We start from the raw sequence: 19,802 nt of genomic DNA, 5'->3' as shown, positions 1-19,802 counted from the left end.
ACAGATTTTGAGCAGAAAAGTAGAAAACTATAAACAAATCACTCTTGGGTGTAAAAAGGAAAACAAAAGATTATTCTAAATAAATGCATTGGGTAAATATCTAGAATAAGAGGAGCTGTACCGTCACAATTCTTCCCTTTTCTCTTCTCTTCTCTCTTCTGATCTCAGCTGTTTTGCTTTGCTCGGGAGTGATAACCTGCTTATCGGCTGGCTTTGGCTAAGTCTAACTTCTCTGCTCCTCTCTCTTGTCCCTTTTGTACAGGGGCATAAGGGAGGCAGGGAGGGGGAGGCAGGGAGGGAGGGGCAGGGAGGGAGGGGCAGGGAGCTTTCCTTTCTCCCTACTTTGACCATAAGAGATCTTTCCTCTTTAAGCAAAACTGTAAGTATCATTACAAGTAAGATGTTCTGAAAGGATACAAATATGACATTAATTAGCCCATGTACAGATTAACTTGACATAGAAATATGTAGTCTGAAAAGGAACTAAACTGAACTTTGATCCAATTTTAACTATAAGTAGGATACATGTATTCATTCTTCATTTGTCAGATTTGGTGGAGGATAGTGTTCAATGGCTCCAGAAGAGAATGGGTAACACATACAACCTTTGTGGGAAAGGACATCTCTAATATGTCCTTCTTTCCTGTTCCAGCTCAGTATCTGACAGAACCTCATTTTGCTGGTATGGTGTTCTCATTCCTAGCCTATGCTCAATCTTACGACACCCCTCCGGGGTGCATTGTTTCATCACACAGTAGTGTCTCTGCTGAGGACCTCACTATATCAATGCATAATTAAATTTTCCCTTTCCAAGTTTGTTTTTCTTCCATATTTTAGCAAGAGACTGTAAATTTTTAAGAAGGATACACAGAGTTAAATAAAATCTTAATTTTTGTAGATGCATTTTAAAAGTTATGTGTCCCTGGTGCACACAGGCATGCTTGACAAAGTGCATGATTAGAGGATACCAGGCTCCCTCTTCCAATAGATGGGATGACTGCTTAACTACAGATCACTTTCATTTACAATTTCCCCCAGACATCCCTTCAGGTTAACAGCTATTTCTTGAAAAGTAATTTATCCTTTCAGTTTCCTTTCAGTTTGGCTTTTTATTGAAACCGGCATCTAATTTTCCTGTCTTACCAATACCAAATTTTGCTTCTCTCAGGTGAGGCAAAGGGTGAAAGGAAAAACTGATGTGGGGGAATAGGCTGGAATACCTACCAGAGGAAATGCTGGGGGGTAAAGATCCACCCCCTGACACGGGATGTGAGGCCAGGATGCTATTTAAAAACCCCGCCCTCAGGAATCTCGAAAGAGACTTCACCCCAATGGTCGGAAAGGATCCTTTTAAAGAGATAAAAATGATCATTAATCAAACGACTTGTTCTTTGGCTGGCAAAGAAAGAAGTTGACTGTTTAAAGAAAGAATAACCAAATCTCTGCAGAGTTAACAGTGGTTTCACTGGAACAGATCCTATACAAAGTAGTTAAAAGTCTGAGTTTGCTTTTTAAACAAATCATACAATACACAGTTTAACCACAAAAAGGTTGCTTCCTGCATGCTTCACAAATAGAGAATTCTGCCACTTCACCAAGGAATGAAGAAGTTAGATATTTTAAAGGTGAATTATAACCACTGGATATTCGTAATACATTCCAAATTACTCTACCATAAAGGTATTTTACAGTTTTCTATACAAACTAAAGGAAGACCACTAGAAGCGAAGCTCTGCTAGTAAAGCTCTGGTTTATACTGATATTTTAAAGCCACCTGACAGAAGTTTTGTCATGGAAGCAGAGACGAGGAACCAGAATTGGCAGCTACATTATTGACTTCTGTGTCAAGGCAGCTGCATCAGTTTGAGCTTCTGTCACATTTCCCAGCACCTGTCAATAAACTAACGCAAACAAAACCCATGAGTATAGACATGGCCCCTTTCGGCTTTGGCCTCAGCAGAAGCTTAACACATTTCATGCTTTCAATAAAATAAACTTTATAGTTTTCTCATTTCTTCAATGTACAGTTGTATTTCTGGAAACAATGACTATCTCATGCACCTCTTTTAAAATAAGTACATGTGACATATCTCTTATAGTCTTGATAAATAAGGACTGATAAGACACCGTTCCAGCTTTCAGCGTACATACAGAGAACTAGGGACATCATTTCAGCTGGTTGAAATGCAAGTGTTCAGTGCATGCCAGCCTCAAATATGGATCTGAAATGAGAGGTCTAAACATCTTGATTAAAAGCACAGAGTCAAGACTGTCCTACCTTGCAATAAATTTAAACCAACAATCAGAATAATTAGTGTATTTTTGCAAGTACATCAGGCAATAGCAAATTCACTTACATAATTTTGCACTATTTCATATTTCTTTTGAGAGACAGAAAATATCTTAATATTTATATACTATGAGGAAAAAGAAGGAGTAAAAATATCGTAAGGAAAACTTAGCCTCAGAACATACAGATATAAACTTAGTGAACTTAAAGTAGCTTATGAAAACTCTTAAATTTTCTTTTCTTTTCTTTTCAGTCAAGGGTTTTATTGTTTCTCCTCAGAACATTTGCCATTTAGATTTGCTATTAGACCTGCTGCAGTCTGTGGAAAAAGAATCTGCTTAATTAATGCTCTGGCTGCAGTATTTTTCTATCTGAAGGCTGAAGATAAGGCTACTCCAGAGAACCCTTTGGCATTCTTCTAAAAGTGTTTCCAAATTCCACAACTCCCATTTCAAAATATTTTCAGAAGTGATCATGGATAGAGTCCAGAATGCAATAAACAGAAATTCGATTTTGACATGGAAAATTGTTTCATTAATTCTAAGATGTTTAGTACTAAACAGCATCTTAAATCATGAAGGTTATAGAATTAACATATTAAGACTTCCCAAATAAAGCTTTGCTTCTCTGTTCCAAAATATGAGTTACAGAACCATAAAATGAGTCACATGCCATAGGCACAGACCTTTGGAAAAGCCACACAGCTTGAGCTTCACCACTGACATTTTCCTACATAAAAATGTTGGTAAATGGCAAATAACTCAGGCTTCCTAGTAGTATTGCAATAAATTATTGTGTTACAGAAAGTCATGAAGACATAACCAAATTTATTCCACTTACTGTACATATTGAGAAAACAAAAAGCAGTAATCCAATCTGTGATATAAAAAGGAGAGATAGAGGGCTAAAATTATTGAGGCTTTATAAGCAGCAAATCACAAAAAGAATGCACATAAATAGTATTTTTCTCTCACACTTGCAAGGTAGGATTCAGTTGCTTAAGTGCAAATGCTTTGCGTCAGTTGAGAACCTCTGGAAAATCTGAGGCATTCACATTTCAGTGCCAGACTTGACAAGACCTGCAGATCTGCACACTTTGAAAGTGGCAGCAAAAGGCAAAGCAATTGTTGGTATCTAACAGTAGGCACCTACTGTTATTTCAGGCAACTGAATGCCATCCAAATAGTCTCACCTCATGTAAAAAATGTCTCTGATTAAGCAGAATACAGAGTTACAAGAATGAGACCTCATTTAGTCTCTCTAGAAGCCCACAAACAGCTTCTGAGAAGAAAAAGGTAGTGTTCAGTCTTGATCAGTATTAATCAATATAAAAATGCACAAAAAAGAGAGGTTGAAAGTTCATTCATCTTAAAATATGCCTGGTCCTAAATTAAAATACAGCAAATGTCCCAGAATGAACAGATGGGTGCTTTTGGTGACATTATCTGCACAATGAATAGAGTATTAGAGTATGTTACATGACCATACAAGTGGAAGGTGATTACCATTGCAGGTAGTTGAGAAAGAAAATTAATTCTCACTAAGTCCCATCAGTCACCCCCAGAAGGACAGAAGTTTGGGAATTTATAGTAATTTACAAGCTTACTCAAATTTCTTTTTGTTTGTGTAAACTATCTTATAGAATCATAGAATCAATAAGGTTGGAAAAGACCTCAAAGATCATCAGGTCCAGCCTGTCACCCAAGACCTCATTACTACTAAACCATAGCACCAAGTGCCATGTCCAATCCTCTCTTGGGGATTGGAATCCCCTCCAGGGATGGTGACTCTACCACTTCCCTGGGCAGCCCATTCCAATGGCTAACAACTTTCTCTGTGAAGAACTTCCTCTGGTGCAGCTTGACACGTTCAAGAGTCTCAATGTCCTTAAATTGAGGGCCCCAGAACTGGACACAGTACTCAAGGTGAGTGTATCTTGAAATAGTTGAAAGAAGGTGTGCCACAAACAAATTGTGTTCAAGAGCTTTCTAGCTCTCTGCTAACACAACAAAAAAAGGAAGAAGAACATGATATTAAAGAGTAAATACTGAAAAAATGAAGTAAGAACATGATATTAAAGAGTAAATACCAGCTTCTCAGAAATATTATAAACTTTTGTGTGGAAATTGATGAATAATTGCAACTCCTTCTATCTGAACATTCCATTGTTTATTTAAATTGGCAATGAAGATGTAGTCTTTCCTCCTGTTCTAAATTGGAATTATGTTTAACCAAAGAAAAAAATCTACCTGGTTTATATCCTTCTGCTTCATGCTCTAAATTACAAGAGCAATATTCTTTTTTTTACAGATGTGTGCTAGCAACAGGTTCAATGCTTAATTCAGTCTCTTTGAACCAACCATAGTCGGCACTTCTAAGATGCTAGTGTCCTGATTGGGCATGACCAGGCCCAAACAGGTTGCATTATGAGCCCCTAAGAAGTAGGGGGAGGTAAAGAAAAGAAAACATGTACATAGATTTGTCCAGACTTGCAGGCAGCATGAAGTCAACAAATCAGTTTGGCAGGTACCCTGACCACTCGCTGCTCCGCTGATGCTCAGAAAGTAATTGGCTAAGTTTCAAATCACTCTTCTGCCAGTGGTCTGTTTTGTTTCAAAAGCAGTTAAATAGAGGGGTTTTGCTAAATCCTCCCCTTTTTTCCTCTTGGCTCCTGCCCATGTGCCGGCCTGCTGGTTGTGTGCTGCTGGCCCCATCCCCCTCCAGCGCTCACCACATGGTTTCGGTTTTACTTTCATTTTGGACAAGATGCTTGGTTCCTATTTTATTTTCCCTTGGCTTTACAAAATTACATCAAGAACATAATTTCTGGATTATAAAATGTCCTGACTGCCGCTCTCAACGCCACGTCTTGGATTGACCAGAATTTCCAAACTGAATACTGCTCTCGTAAGTGCTCCTGATTAGTGACTCTATAAAAGCATATTGGACATTTCTTTCTTTTCTTCTTTTTCTTTCTTCTTTGTGCCTTTGAACCATCAGGGAGCAATGGAGGCCCATCTTGTTGCTGAGTCAAGAATTGAGGCTTTTCGCTCTCCCTCTAACTTTGAACTTGGTATTAGGTGTACAGTTACTTTTGTTGAACCCTTCCTTTCCCTAAATTGCACACACTATTATTATTACCAATGCTGGGATTAAAAGTAACTAGTGTCTTTACTAAGGAAGAATTGTCTGAAGGGGGGCTGGAAGAAGAAGGGAGGAGAATCAGACAGTTATAGTATCATAGTATCAGTCAGGGTTGGAAGGGACCACAAGGATCATCTAGTTCCAATCCCCCTGCCATGGGCAGGGACACCCCACACTAGATCAGCCTGGCCAGAGTCTCATCCAGCCTGGGCTTAAACACCTCCAGGGATGGGGCCTCAACCACCTCCATGGAGAATCCATTCCAGGGCTTCACCACTCTCATGGGGAAGAACTTCCTCCTCATGTCCAGCCTGAATCTCCCCACCATTCCATTCTCCCTAGTCCTATCACTACCTGAGATCCTGAGAAATCCTTCCCCAGCCTTCTTGTAGGCCCCCTTCAGATACTGGAAGGCCACAATGAGGTCACCTCAGAGCCTTCTCTTCTGCAGACTGAACAGCCCCAACTCCTTCAGTCTGTCCTCATAGGAGAGGTGCTCCAGCCCTCTGATCATCCTTGTGTCCCTTAGTTTCCCTTATCGATGTGTATAAACAACGAAGCAGCAGCTGCAAAAGACCTTTATCTTAAATTCAAGGTAAACCAGTGCGAGTCTGTCAGAGGATGACAAGACACTGAACTCCTGAACTCCTGAACTTTCTGACCAGTGCACAGGTTTAATAGACTTCTAAATATTAACTTCTCCACCCAAAGTCATGAAGAACCTAATTTAAATGCACATACAATGGATGTAGTGTGTGTGTGGGGTCTGCATGTGAAAGGGGACAGACAGAAGGCATTTCAGGACAGACTGTAAATCCTGAGTACCTAGCCTATACGGAAAAAGAGAGGGAAATTTGTGGCTGGGAAATTAGGATAAAAGGGAGCTGCATCTCCCAGCAATTTGAGAGATACCACCAGGAATTGTCCTGTGGGCTCTCCCTTTATTCGAATAAAGCCTTACTCAACTCCTCTGTCTCCATTATGAAGAGAAACTTCTAAGAAGAGAGAGAAGTTTTCCTTACACCAACATTTTGTGTAGGTAATTCCCCACTGGATACACGAACCTGAATGAGTTGTAAATAAGTGTATTGATGTTTGGCATGGGATTTTGAGTTAATAACATTATTAATATTTTTATTAATCATCCCACGAATCACACATTAATAACCATATAATCATAACAGCTAGTATATTATTTCTTTAGTTCATCTAAACTTTCTTGAGAAATGCCATTCTGTCAGTGCACATCATACAGACACTAGTAGTTTACACCTGTTCTGTTGTTTTCTCTGAAAGTTAATACTCTATTTTGCAGCAGATAACAGGTACAATGATGGGAAGAGTCTTTAGTATAAAGTCTTACTGGTTCTAAGCTGGGAAAAGGAAACATGAATATTAAACCAATGTTCCTCAGTGCCCTGAAATACAGCTGCTATTTAGCAGCTTACAGCCATGGATTTATTGAGAAAAAAGAACTCCAACCTCCTCCCTCCTTCACATACATTAGCATGGAAAACTTCATTAGCTACAGATATTAGTTAGAAAAGTGCATTAAAACAATCAAAATATATGGCAATACTCTGATAGCTGACAGTTCATAAAGTATACATGATTTACTGTGTCCTGTGATACCAGTTTATAACTCAGTGTAAATTCTTTTGTTTCACAATTATTACAGCTAGGTGGCTTGGCTCAGAGGCAGTCTGTGAGTGCTGATTCAATTAGCCTGTCTTGCACCTTCATCTGTTGTTCCAGAGGGAATTTCACCCCACTAATTGTAGAATTTGATAGGGAAGTCACTCATATAGCATCCTAAACTGGTATGGTTTTAGTAGCTTATTATCACACAGAGCTAGAAGGGCAAGAATAGATAGATAGGTAAAAGAAACACAAATGCTCAGTTCAGCTCCAGAGCACAGGCATTATTTTGCACATATTTGCTAGCACTTGCATCACAACAGCATGGCCAGCCAGAAGGAACAGCCTTTTTTTTCCCCACGCCAAAGGCACATCCTATGGCCTGGTGTAATGGCAGTGTAACTGTGATGAGGGTTCCTAGATCTACAAAGGACATAAAGTTCTGCAAAGCATATGGCTCAGTAGTAGTGAACAGATGGATGGGTGGATGAAATTAATGGCACCAAACACACCCAGTGCAGTAGTGGTGGAACCCAATGGACTAGAATTAAGCACAAGTTCTGTTTAAATGGGGGGTGGACAAGCCCTGGTAAGCTACAGTAAAAAGCTTCAAAGCTCTCAGGGATTGAGGAAGCTGAGAAGTGTTACCCTGATCCATGATATTTGCTGCTGACACTTTGCAGAAACTTCCAGCAGAAGCTGAACACAGTTATAATCTATTAATGGCAGTACATTCTCACTTGTGTCTGATGACTTGAGTGAAAACTTTCCCACCAATTTTGGCCTCATATGCAGTAAAATGCCATCCTGAAGGGCCCACATCCCACTCTTTCTTCTTTGCCAGCTACTGGCTTCTCTGCCCCACTACCATAAGCAGCACTTGAGCTAATGATGCGGCAATCTCTGGGCCCACAAGACTTGCAGGGATGGAGTCTTGGCTGGCTTGGGCCTGAGATGATGGCACGTGGGCGCTAATGGCATATCACAAAATACTGGAGCACAACAACAACAATTAACAAGACTGAGTGTGATTATCTGTATTGAAAGCACAGAATCATAGATGGCTGAGGTTGGAAGAGACCTCTTGAAGTCACCCAGTCCAACTAAATCATGGAAAGATTTCTATTACCTTGCAAATAACACAGTGAAAACTTCTGCTCTCGAGTAGCAAAGCCAGTAAACCCAAAACCTATATGAAATACATTTTGCTGTGCAGATGTAAATTTGTACTCTAATATTCAGCAGCAACTTTTCAAAGGGTGGTCCAATTTTGTTTGCCCAGTAGCACATGAGTGTTTCCACTCAAGTAAATGACATCATCTCAGAGCACTCACAGATAATTCTTTCAATCCTGAAGAAATTGTATGTCTTAAACTCTGCTGTGCATTTAAAGCAATAATTCATCCGGTCCCAGTTGATGAGTTTTACTGATGAAAACTGGATAGATTTTCTGAATATTTATGGGCAAGTTTTCTACTTTCAAACAAAACACTCCTTAATAAAAACTTTCCACACAATTGAACAAACTGCATCATATATTTGGCCTGAATAGTCTTAAAAATGGAACAGACGCTTACAATTTCTCTTTTTACTGTATGTTAGAGGGGTTGTGTGCACGTGGAAATTTTATTTTATAATAAAAGGTAGGTTTTTCCCTGTTATTTTGCACACAAAAGTTTCTCTCTTAGAAAGGGCTGAAGAGTAATATCCCTATGGCACAACAGCCCCAGCAAGTCAGCTGTCATTATTCTCAATAGGGCTGAAATTATATCTTAGTTACAGCTAGGTGATTATTTGGACAACTGCATCAGTCTTACAAAACACTCAGTATGCCCAAATTACACCTCTGCCAGTAGGCTAAGGAAGACCTAGTGTTGCCTTTGTTTGACCTGGTGTGGGGGCAGAGGCACTGCCGTGTCACAAGCACTGTAAGACTTCTGATGGCCTTATGGAAGTATTATACAAACCCAGAGGTCTGTCTCTTTTATTATCCAAGCAATATTGAGGGGGACAGAACACTGGAACAGACTGTCAAGACAGGTTTTGGAGCTTCCTCTGGAGGCATTCAAAATCTGCCTGAATGCATTCTCATGTGACCTACTCTAGGTCATCCTGCTCTGGCAGGGGGGTTGGACTAGATGATCTTTCAAGGTCTCTTCCAATCGCTAACATTCTGTGATTCTGTGAACATTTTCGTGAAGAACAGAGAAACTTTCAAGCACCCAGGCTCAACAGAACAATCTGAAGAAGGGCTTCGGTGTCTGAAAACTCTTCTGTTTTCTCCAGTGAAAATAACTAATAAATAATAATAACAATAATGATAATAATAACACCACCACCAGTAATAAACATCATTATCATCATCATCACCATCATCACCCTGTTTGCTACAAATGCCATTTTGCTTTTTTTCACTGAGATGTTGTTGCTTGATAGTATAATGCATAATTCAGATGTCTGGGTGATTTATTCCCATGCCTTTTTGGGTTTGCTTTTCACTTCCATTTTAACATTCAATTTCCTTAATTTTATCATTTGGGAATAATAAAGCAGTCACATATTTAGGCCTCACTTCTAAGAAGTGGGTTGCCCGGGGAGGTGGTGGAGTCGCCGTCATTGAAGGTGTTCAGAAGGAGACTTGACGGGGTGCTTGGTGCCATGGGTTAGCTGTTTGGGTGGGTTGGATTGGTTGATGGGTTGGACACGATGATCTTGAAGGTCTCTTCCAACCTGGTTTGGTTTATTCTAATAAGGTTTATTGTTTATTCTAAGAAGTAGACTACTATAAGCTAGTTTTTGGAAAAAGATTTTGCAAGGCCTGCTTCTCCATATCAAGTCTCCTAATCTCTGCTCCAGATTTAAATTTGGGGAGTCTGTTTGGAAACGTGAAGAGGACAAACATTTTTGGGGTAATGCTGCTGTTCAGGCCTCCAGCCCTAATGAATTTATCCTTAATATCCTTGTGAAAGACAATACCTTCCCGTGAACTTTAAGTGCTGGAGTTGTCTTATTTCTTGATTGGTGGAGGACCATAAATCCAGATTTAGGAATATGTACATAGAATAAGATTATTCTACAAAATCCTAATTACAGTAAGTTTTGGCTTTACTTATGACTTCTCTGGGAGAAAAAGCAAATGCTGAAAGAAGTTTATCATCCCTAAGGAGGAGCTGATGGAAGTTAGAGAATATTTGGTGTGACCGTTTGAGACTGTGCCTTTAAGAATGGGACAGTGCTGGAACACTCTGGCTGAATGTTGTGAAAAAACAAAGATAGGTCTAAACGAATTTCATTGGTAGATTGATAGAATGCAACTTTAAGTTTTAGTGCAGTTGGAATTTTGCTCAGTTGTCTCTGTTCTCCCTTTCCAGCCTGTCTGCTTCTGAGCAACTAGCCAGAGTTTTGACCTTGAATACCAGATAAGCACTAATCCTGCATGCGCTTGGAGGCCTAATAAGAATTCCTTAATAACTGCCTTTTCTCTCTCCAACCCTTTTTGGGAAAAAAGGGAGGTAGGGGGAGAGAGGGGGATACAGGGGGGGAACCCTCCTCTGTCTGGAGGAGGGAATTTTGTTCCTGTATTTTCCTTTGCAGTATATTTCTGTATATATATTGTAAATACTGTATATATTGTGTATATACAACGTGCATTCCATATTGCTTGTAAATACAGCTTTGCTTCTCCGACTGAGCTAGCTGTGGTTTCTTTCTGTTGTGGGGGAGGGAGAGCTAGGCCTTCTCTCAACCCACCACATTTGGGTAGAATATTAACATCTAATTTCATTTCCCTGCTGCTTCTAGACCAACAGGCAGTTTTGGGGGGACAAAAAGAGAAGGAATTGCTTGAAAAGAGCTCTACAAACCCCACAGCTATTTGTTTTGCGATGTGTTAAATGTCAGTGCACACTGGTTGCTGAGAAGAGCAGTGTGACAATATTAATATCTGACAGCAATAGCAAGGTGGGGTTTTTTGTCGTTGTTGTTGCTTTTAAAATCATCCATGTAGTCTTAATGCAATATTAATTGGAAATGCTGTTCTTCTGTTATGGTGTAAACCACTCTGTGCATGTTTCTGTTGTCTATTAAGTATTTTTCAGTCAGTGCTTAAACTGAAAATAGATTTAGCGTGATGCTAAACAAGAACTCTGAAGTCTTCATGTATTTATACATATGTATGATAACCAGAACACCATTCCAAGCTCTGTATGCTGTGCATTTTGACTTTGTGAACCTGAGTGTATTATCAAATTAGCTGGAAACAAAAGACTTCAAAATGAGAGCTTTCATGATAGAAAAACCAAAGCCTACAATAAAGTCTAAACTTTTATGATTACTTTCATACGCTTCATGATTCTGGGGACTGATTACCCCATTAATAATTAACAATATGAATTAATCTTCTGATCTCTCAGTTTTTTGTGATTTTAAGAGGAAAGCTCCTGAGTAAAATCTTAGCATTCCTATGATATGGATGACAGGATCCTCTCATGAAATATTAATGGGGTCTTATAAATGGGATGGTTAAGAAGTTCCAGGGCCTTTCAGATTTTTCAGATGTCCCTTTCCATATGGTATTTCCATAAAAAGAGAGATAATAGGTTTTAATTTTGTAATTCATGTTTAAAAATGGCAATGAGTTTTAATTTTATGAGTGAAATAGCTTTTTATGGGTGACATCTGAAGATGAGTGCATTCATGCAGCCTGCTGTACATGCTACAGTTCTGCAATTAAAGCTCTGATTATCAAGTCTTTCAGCCATGCTAGCCTGTAATAAGAATGAAAAAGAAGTAGGAGATAAATGTTCTCCACTTTGAGACAGCAATTAGTACCATTGAAAAAGGCTCACTGTTTTCAGTTATGCCAAACATTGGGCCTGAATTTCCGGGGAGTCTATTGATGCCATGAGTTTTTGCTAAAAAAATGTAGAGTATAAATTGAGGGTGAGGATTGCTTTCACTTTTCAAAGTCATTTAACTCACAATTCACATTTCATTAATATCAGTGAAATGAAGTAAAAAAAAAATTGATTGATGGACTCTTTGATTAGGAGTGTACTATAAAATGGTTAATACTTATAAATCTGGATGTTAGGTGAAAAGAAACCCTTGATGCCTGGGTTCAGGAATGTGTCCTAGTCCACATTTGATAACCCATGCTAGAAGCTAGGTTGTAAGGACCTCCTGTAGCTATCTTTATTTAGAATTTAGAATAAATCAAACCAGGTTGGAAGAGACCTTCAAGATCATCGTGTCCAACCCATCAACCAATCCAACCCACCCAAACAGCTAACCCATGGCACCAAGTACCCCATCAAGTCTCCTCCTGAACACCTTCAATGACGGCGACTCCACCACCTCCTTGGGCAGCCCATTCCAAGGGGCAATCACTCTCTCTGTGTAGAACCTCTTCCTAACATCCAACCTGAAGGGCTATGGCATATGCATGGACATTCTTATGGTGGGGACACCATAACTGGTGTAGTATTCAAGGTGAGGTCTCACAAGAGCAGAGTAAAGGGGAAGAATCACCTCTGTTGTCCTGCTGGCCACACTCCTCTTGATGAAACTCATGATATAGGCTGAATTTTCAGATCTACAGCTCCTCTGCTTCTTTTTTATTCATTTTGCTTTTTTCCCCTGTACTAGCTTTGAGCTACCAGTGCCTTGTGAGGAAGAGGCTGAGAGACCTGGGGCTTTTTAGAATGAAGAAGAGAAAACTGAGAAGGGGTTTAGTAAGTGTTTATAAATATCTGAGGGCTGGGTGTCAAGAAGGAAGGGACAGCCTCTTCTCACTGTGCCCTGTGATAGGACAAGGGGCAACGGATGTATATTACAGCATGGGAAGTTCCACCTCAACATGAGGAAGAATGTTACTGTAAGGGTCAACAGAGCACTGGAACAGGCTTCCCAGAGAGGTTCTTAGAGTCTCCTGCTCTGTAGACTTTCAAGACATGTCTGGATGTGTTCCTGTGCAATCTGTGCTAGATTCTATAGTCCTGCTCTGGCAGGGGGGTTGGACTCAATGATCTCCAGAGGTCCCTTCCAACCCCTAACACCCTGGGAGCCTGCTTCTTATTTTTTTTTTTTTTTCTGTAATGCTAGTGAGAAAAGAGCATTAGCTTTGGTTTTCACTTATGTCTTTGTGTATATTGGTATATTCAGAGGATTTTCCTTCCAGCTCAAAGATCACTTATTGTAACCTTGAGTACTGTGTCCAGTTCTGGGCCCCTCAATTTAAGGACACTGAGACACTTGAACATGTCCAGAGAAGGGCAACAAAGCTGGGGAGAGGTCTGGAGCACAGCCCTGTGAGGAGAGGCTGAGGGAGCTGAGGTTGCTTAGCCTGGAAGAGAGGAGGCTCAGGGGAGACCTTATTGCTCTCTACAACTCCCTGAAGGGAGGCTGTAGCCAGGTGGGGGTTGGTCTCTTTTCCCAGGCAACCAGCACCAGAACAAGAGGACACAGTCTCAAACTGTGTGAGGGGAAGTTTAGGCCTGAGGTGAGGAGAAAGTTCTTCACAGAGATAATTGTTGGCCATTTGAATATGCTGCCCAAGGAGGTGGTGGAGTCACCACCCCTGGAGGTATTCAAGAGGGAATTGTACATGGCACTTGGTGCCATGGTTTAGTACTCAGGAGGTGTTGGGTGACAGGTTGGACTTGATGATCCTTGAGGTCTCTTCCAACCTTATTGATTCTATGATTCTAAGGGTGAATCTGATCTGATCTTGTGCTAGTTTTGGCAACAGTGATTCTAGCAAGATGAATATTGGGTAGCCAGTGTTTCAGGTTTCCACCATTAGGAAAATTCTGTACTGTGCATCCCTAGATGAAATACTGAAATTAAGTCATGATTAGCGGAACTTACTTTCAAACTTTATTCAGCAGAAATTACCTTGTTAAAATTTAGTAGAAAACTGACAAAATTTACCAGCTCTCATAGTCATGTATCGATTCTGAATGTCAGACAGTACATTTGCCTCTTAAAATGTGTTTACAGGATTGTCTTTACTATTTTGTGCTTATATTAAGAGTGTACTTAAACTCTGTAAACTCACACCATCTAAAGCTGTTGTAAAACAATGTATTTTTTTACACATTGCCTTCTCTCTTTCAATTGTGTCCCCTCTAACAGTTTACATCATCTACTCATGATTTATAAACAGGCTATGTTTATCTGTGAAGAACTGTTCAGATTTAAGAAATAGTAATTTTTGCAAACTGTGTTCTGGATCAAAACTTCAGGAGTCTGGACTGGATCCCAGATGTAAATTATTTACTCATCTGGAACCTGAGCTACATGTGTATTAAGAATCAGGAAGATAATTATAGTCTGTGAAATGGATATTGTAAGACCCACAGCAGAGTGAAAATAAAGAAAAGAATGTAGAGGTCACAAATAGATAAAGAATGTAGTGATGGGCTGAGTTAATAGATTCTGAATAAATTGTTTACAGATGATTAAAATGATGACATTATTTTGTGTGGATGTTGATGACTGTGCTAGAGGAAGGTCTGAAGCAGAAATAGAATCATACAATCAATAAGGTTGGAAAATACCTCAGAGACCCTCAAGTCCAACCTATCACCCAACACCTCATGACTAACTAAACCATGGCTTCAAGTGCCATGTCCAGTCCTTTTTTGAACACCTCCAGGGATGGTGACTCCACCACCTCCCTGGGCAGCACATTCCAATGGCCAATTATTCTTTCTGTGAAGAACTTTCTCCTCACCTTGAGCCTAAACTTCCCCTCGCTCAATGCTGAGTGAGATCAGAAAGCAAAATGCATGAATGTATCTTCACTGCAAACCTTTGTCATGAAGATATCACTTGATCTCCAGGAGAGAATATAGAAAACACATGGCACTTCTCAACAGACCATGACTCAAGCAAGTCTGAACAGATTGCCATTGCATAATATGACTGTTTCGCTTCCAAATTTCAAAGATTTCTTGCTGCTCACTGAAAATGGTTAACTTTCAGCAGCTTTTACTTCTGTACACTGGAAAATCTATCTCTCTGTGGGAAACATGTCCCAGCTGGCAATATTCCATACAACAGCTTTGATTCCTGTGTGAGGAGGATGTGTCTGGTTTGAGATAAACCCTTACTCAGAGAAACTTGTAACACTTTGCTAAGACAAACTGGTATTACCTCCTTCTCAAGAAGTTCCTTTCTTTTCTCTTTGGCTCTCTTTCTGCCCCATCTGAAGCGTCAAAACTGTAGTTGTTTACAGCAATATTTGCATAAGAAAGAAGATTAAGTTAATTACAAGAGGTGTCTTTTCCTCACATCCAACTCATGCTAGGAAGAAGTTCTACACAGAGAGAGTGATTGCCCATTGGAATGGGCTGCCCGGGGAGGTGGTGGAGTCACCATCATTGGAGGTGTTCAGGAGGACACTTGATAGGGTGCTTGGTTGCATGGTTTAGTTGATTAGGTGGTGTTGGATGATAGGTTGGACACGATGATCTTGAAGGTCTCTTCCAACCTGGTCTGGTCTGGTCTGGTCTGGTCTGGTCTATTCTATTCTAGTCTATCCCATTCCATCCCATTCCATCCCATCCCATTCCATTCCATTCCATTCCATTCCATTCCATTCCATTCCATTCCATTCCATTCCATTCCATTCCATTCCATTCCATTCCATTCCATTCCATTCCATTCCATTTACATGAGAGAACTACCAATCCATATTTCATTTCTTCATCTTCATACAAGTCTGCTGTTCAAGCTGGCTGCTTTCCATTAGAAATGTAAGTATGAGCCTTTAAGCTATAGTAAAGACCACACCACGATCTCGTGAGGCAGAGGTTTATGTAACAGAACATGTGTGACTTCTGGACCACCAGCACCATAGCTACCTGAGGAACTAGCAGTTCCTTAGGGCTGATGGTCTCCATATTTGGGGGTCATAGGTTCTTTCTTACTCTAGTTCAGGTAAATCTGTGGACTGTAACTTGTCCTTGCCACATTGTTGGTGTTCTCCCTTCAACTACTTATTGATGTTGTTGTGCTTATATTAAGAACATACTTAAACTCTGTAAACTTACACCATCTAAAGCTGTTGTAAAACAATGTATTTTTTTACACATTGCCTTCTCTCTTTCTCTCTAACAGTTCACATCATCTACTTTTTCCTTTAATGCTTTCCTCAAAGTTCCCCAGTTGCTGATGAGGCTACTGCACAGTCAGAGTAATAACAGCTGGGAAACTGTCCTCAGTGATCCACTATTAACCTGGAAAGGATAAAAGAGCTTTTGCTACTGTCCTGCTTTCTTAATGACTGCAGTGCTGGAAGTAGGCATGTGTTTCTGAATCTGAGAAAGACAGCAAAGTGGAGGGATTTGGCATTTTAGGGAAAGGTGTGAGAATAGGATAGCATTCTGGAAGACAAAGCAGGTCAATAGAAATGTCAGTAAACAGTCACAGAAATACATCCTGGAGGAAAAACTAGACAGCCAGCTGTTGTAGAATAGGATCTATGGGTAATAAGAAATCAAAATAAAATTCAGCAACAATTGCTATTGGAAACCACACATATTTAAAGATGAATAACACAAATCACATTTTAAATAATTATTTCCTGTTTGATAGTGGAAGGTAAGCCTCAGCATCCACTGTGGATGCTCTTGAAAGCCATACTTAGAAAAAAACACCACTATATGAATTGACTAGAAAGAGTCCAAAGGAAAACATTAAGACCAACCAAAGGTCTAGCAAACATATGCCAGGAAGAAAGACTTGATGGAACCTGGGTGATTTATTGAAGGTGGTAAAGACATTTTAATGATCCACAATGGTAAAATGTTGCTGCAAAGAGGAATGGCACAAACTGTTCCACCACAGACATGAAAAGAGTTAATGGTATAAAGAAACAGAAAACAAAAAAAACCCCAACCCCTCCAAAAAAATTAACACAAGGAAGTTTGAGTATAGTTAAACAGTCAGATTGCTCAAGGAGGCTGGAATCATCACCAGGAGAGGTTTCTGAGAAGAGGATAGGCAATCATCTATCCAGAAGAGTCTAAATACAATTGATTCTGCCTTGGGGCAGGAAGATGGACAAGATGACCTCTCAGCGTCCTTTACAGCCCAATGCTTTACATGCTGTGAATTACACGAAAATGATTTATTGTTGAAAAATATGTCACCTTCCAAAATGAATTCTGAACTCCATTTAACAGTCTCAAGCTGTTAGCAGGGTGGAGAAAAATACAACATTAAATTCATTACACTAAGGGCTCAAAGGCCTAGAGTACCATGTCTTGGCTGAAAAAAAAATATAATCCTAAACTCATTTCCTTCAGTTTTGAAAAATGGAAAATGGGCCAGATACAAAGTGCTACATACTGCAAATTGTAGTGATAGAGGATTGTGTTGCTATTTTGCCTTCCTCATAGACAAGGTAAGATACACTTCTTGCACTGGACTTGCAAGGACACTTTGTGCACTGAACAACTTATATACAATAATTTAATATGAAACTGAATGATTAAAAAAACTGAATCTATTCGGACAGATGAAAGATTTCAGAGCTGTGATAGCATGCACAGTTTGAAAGTCACCAAAGCAGTGTGAGAAGGGTGTCATTCCAAACCCTGATTTGATGCCATGAGGATGTTGAGCATACACAGAACCAAAAATCAAAGTGCTCTCTTCATTCAACCTCCTTTTGTGAAGGGTTATTTGGAAAATTCTTCTGGAGAATAATGTTTTTGAAGAAAATGAATTCATTAAAAATGTTTCTCTTGTACATGTGACAAGAGAAGGTGCAAATTCTCCACTACTCACAGTTCAGAAATAGAAATAATTCCTTATGAATTAATGTCAACAAAGTTATTTGGGATAAAGCCTGAGGGGAAGGAGGAATAAATTAAGATTATGACAACAAGAAAGCCCTTGCATGTATTATTACACAGTACTGACAAGGCTGTTCTTTATTGTGTGAGATACCATCAAGCTAAGATAAATATGGATTCCAATTAGCTAGTGCAACACTAGTGTTTTATTCCAGCACCATTATAATGGTCAGAGATAATTTTTCCATGATTCTAATATAATGATGTCAGCAAGTGTTTGCTGCAAGAACAGCTTTAACTTCACAATTTACTTCACTTGCAATGCAGGCTTCCACATGATGGAGAAGTGGAAGATGCATTTTCCTGCTAATCAGATCTCAGTGTTGGTTACATATGTTCATGCTGGAGAAAGAAGTTTTATTTTCCATACACTTGCTTATGAAGTACCAGCAGCTTGGACAATGAGATACAACCCAGCTGAGCATGCCCTGACACACCCAAGAAGAGTTTCTAAAATAATAACTTGCTAGTATGACTTGAAAGGGAAGTTTGGATGCTTTTATAAAATGCCCAAGCATCTCATACATTTGCAAGGCAATAAGTAGACTTTTATGGCAAATCATCCAAAGAATGGTGTTACTAAACCAGGCCAAACAGAAATGAATTTTCCCTTGTGACTTCTCATTAGCAATGTAAGTGAATGATCTGATCCAGCCTCTATGCTGGATGTATATTTACCTTGGTCCCACAAATTGCCCTTCAAATGAACTCTGCTAACAGAATGCTGTGCTATAGCAACTTTTTCACCCACTGTGCAGAGGGATTGAAGTTAGGACAAATGAGAAATGAAGCAATCAGAAAAGGGGATTAAAACTCTGTTTCAGACCTACTTTTGAGCTGACTTAATGTAGCATTTTTTTCATCCTGTACAGTACACATGCCATAACAACTTTGAAAACACTACTATTTAAAAGTTAACAGCTGCTTAGCTCTCAGCAAATGAGAGAAAGGCTCTCATTTGTAATGAACAGGCAAATTTGTTATTGCCCCAGTCAATAGCTATTGACTTGGTAGAGCACTCCTGCTTATTACAACCGAATGCATTTTTATTCAAGAGTCAATGACACTGTAATGGGAGCTACTGCTTACAAACTGATGCAATATATATCAGCAACTACTAGAAGTTAATGATTAACAGTCACAAAGAGGAAATCACAGGCTAAGGACAGCATTACATGCTTACTAATTGAATTTACCGCATCAAATGTGTCTTTACAGGTTAGTGGAATTGTAATGCACACCAGATAATTTCTGTTATTAATGTAAGTTTTATCATTAAATACCTTCTAATCATGCTGTTGCTACATAAATAATTTGGCTAGGCTAAGGTCCTATCTGACTTTTACAACACACCTTTTAGTTACAGGAAATTTCTGTCAGATATCTGCTTGTGCAATCCTAGATTTAAAATTCAGTGAAATGAAAGGTAACTAACTGTTCTTGCTTCCAGTTGAAGCCATCCTATTCTCTAAATACTGCAGACAGGGCAGCATAAATGCAAGGCAACATCTTAAACATAGTCTGACAAAAGAAAAGCAGACCAGAGTATGCGTCCATTGCTCAGCCTGCCTTCTAGCTTCCTCCCTGCAGCAGAACAATACTGCACAACTTTGTCCTTTAGAGTTTTATATGCTTTGCACCTTCCATGCCTAAGGGTAAAATTTGTTGACCCACCACATTACAAAATTAATTGGCACCCAACTTAGGGCATTGCTTGATTGATTAATTCCTCCTCAGATTAAGGAAACCAAAATTAGGCTTTGGAAATCAGTGAAGGCAGTGTTTGGGGATGCTGGTGATTATTGCCTTGGTCTTGTCAGTCATGTGAAATATGGTAATTTTTCAGTACATATTCCACCTGAGTT

At 39.5% G+C, this 19,802-nt stretch overlaps 1 protein-coding gene across 1 annotated transcript in view; it reads right to left on the bottom strand.

The window, feature by feature from the left end:
• The window catches only part of EPHA6 (EPH receptor A6), a 255,468-nt gene that overhangs the window by 88,624 nt on the left and 147,042 nt on the right, over positions 1-19,802 (bottom strand). Inside the window, exon 9 of the mRNA XM_068144634.1 lies at positions 1,225-1,347. Coding sequence (XP_068000735.1) covers positions 1,225-1,347 — 123 coding nt within the window. The remainder of the gene's footprint in view (positions 1-1,224; positions 1,348-19,802) is intronic.

Source organism: Melanerpes formicivorus, unplaced genomic scaffold (assembly GCF_026170545.1).
Source record: "Melanerpes formicivorus ecotype bairdi unplaced genomic scaffold, bMelFor1.0.p_v2 SCAF_11, whole genome shotgun sequence".
NCBI lineage: Eukaryota > Metazoa > Chordata > Aves > Piciformes > Picidae > Melanerpes > Melanerpes formicivorus.
This window is presented reverse-complemented; position numbering and strand designations above follow the sequence as displayed.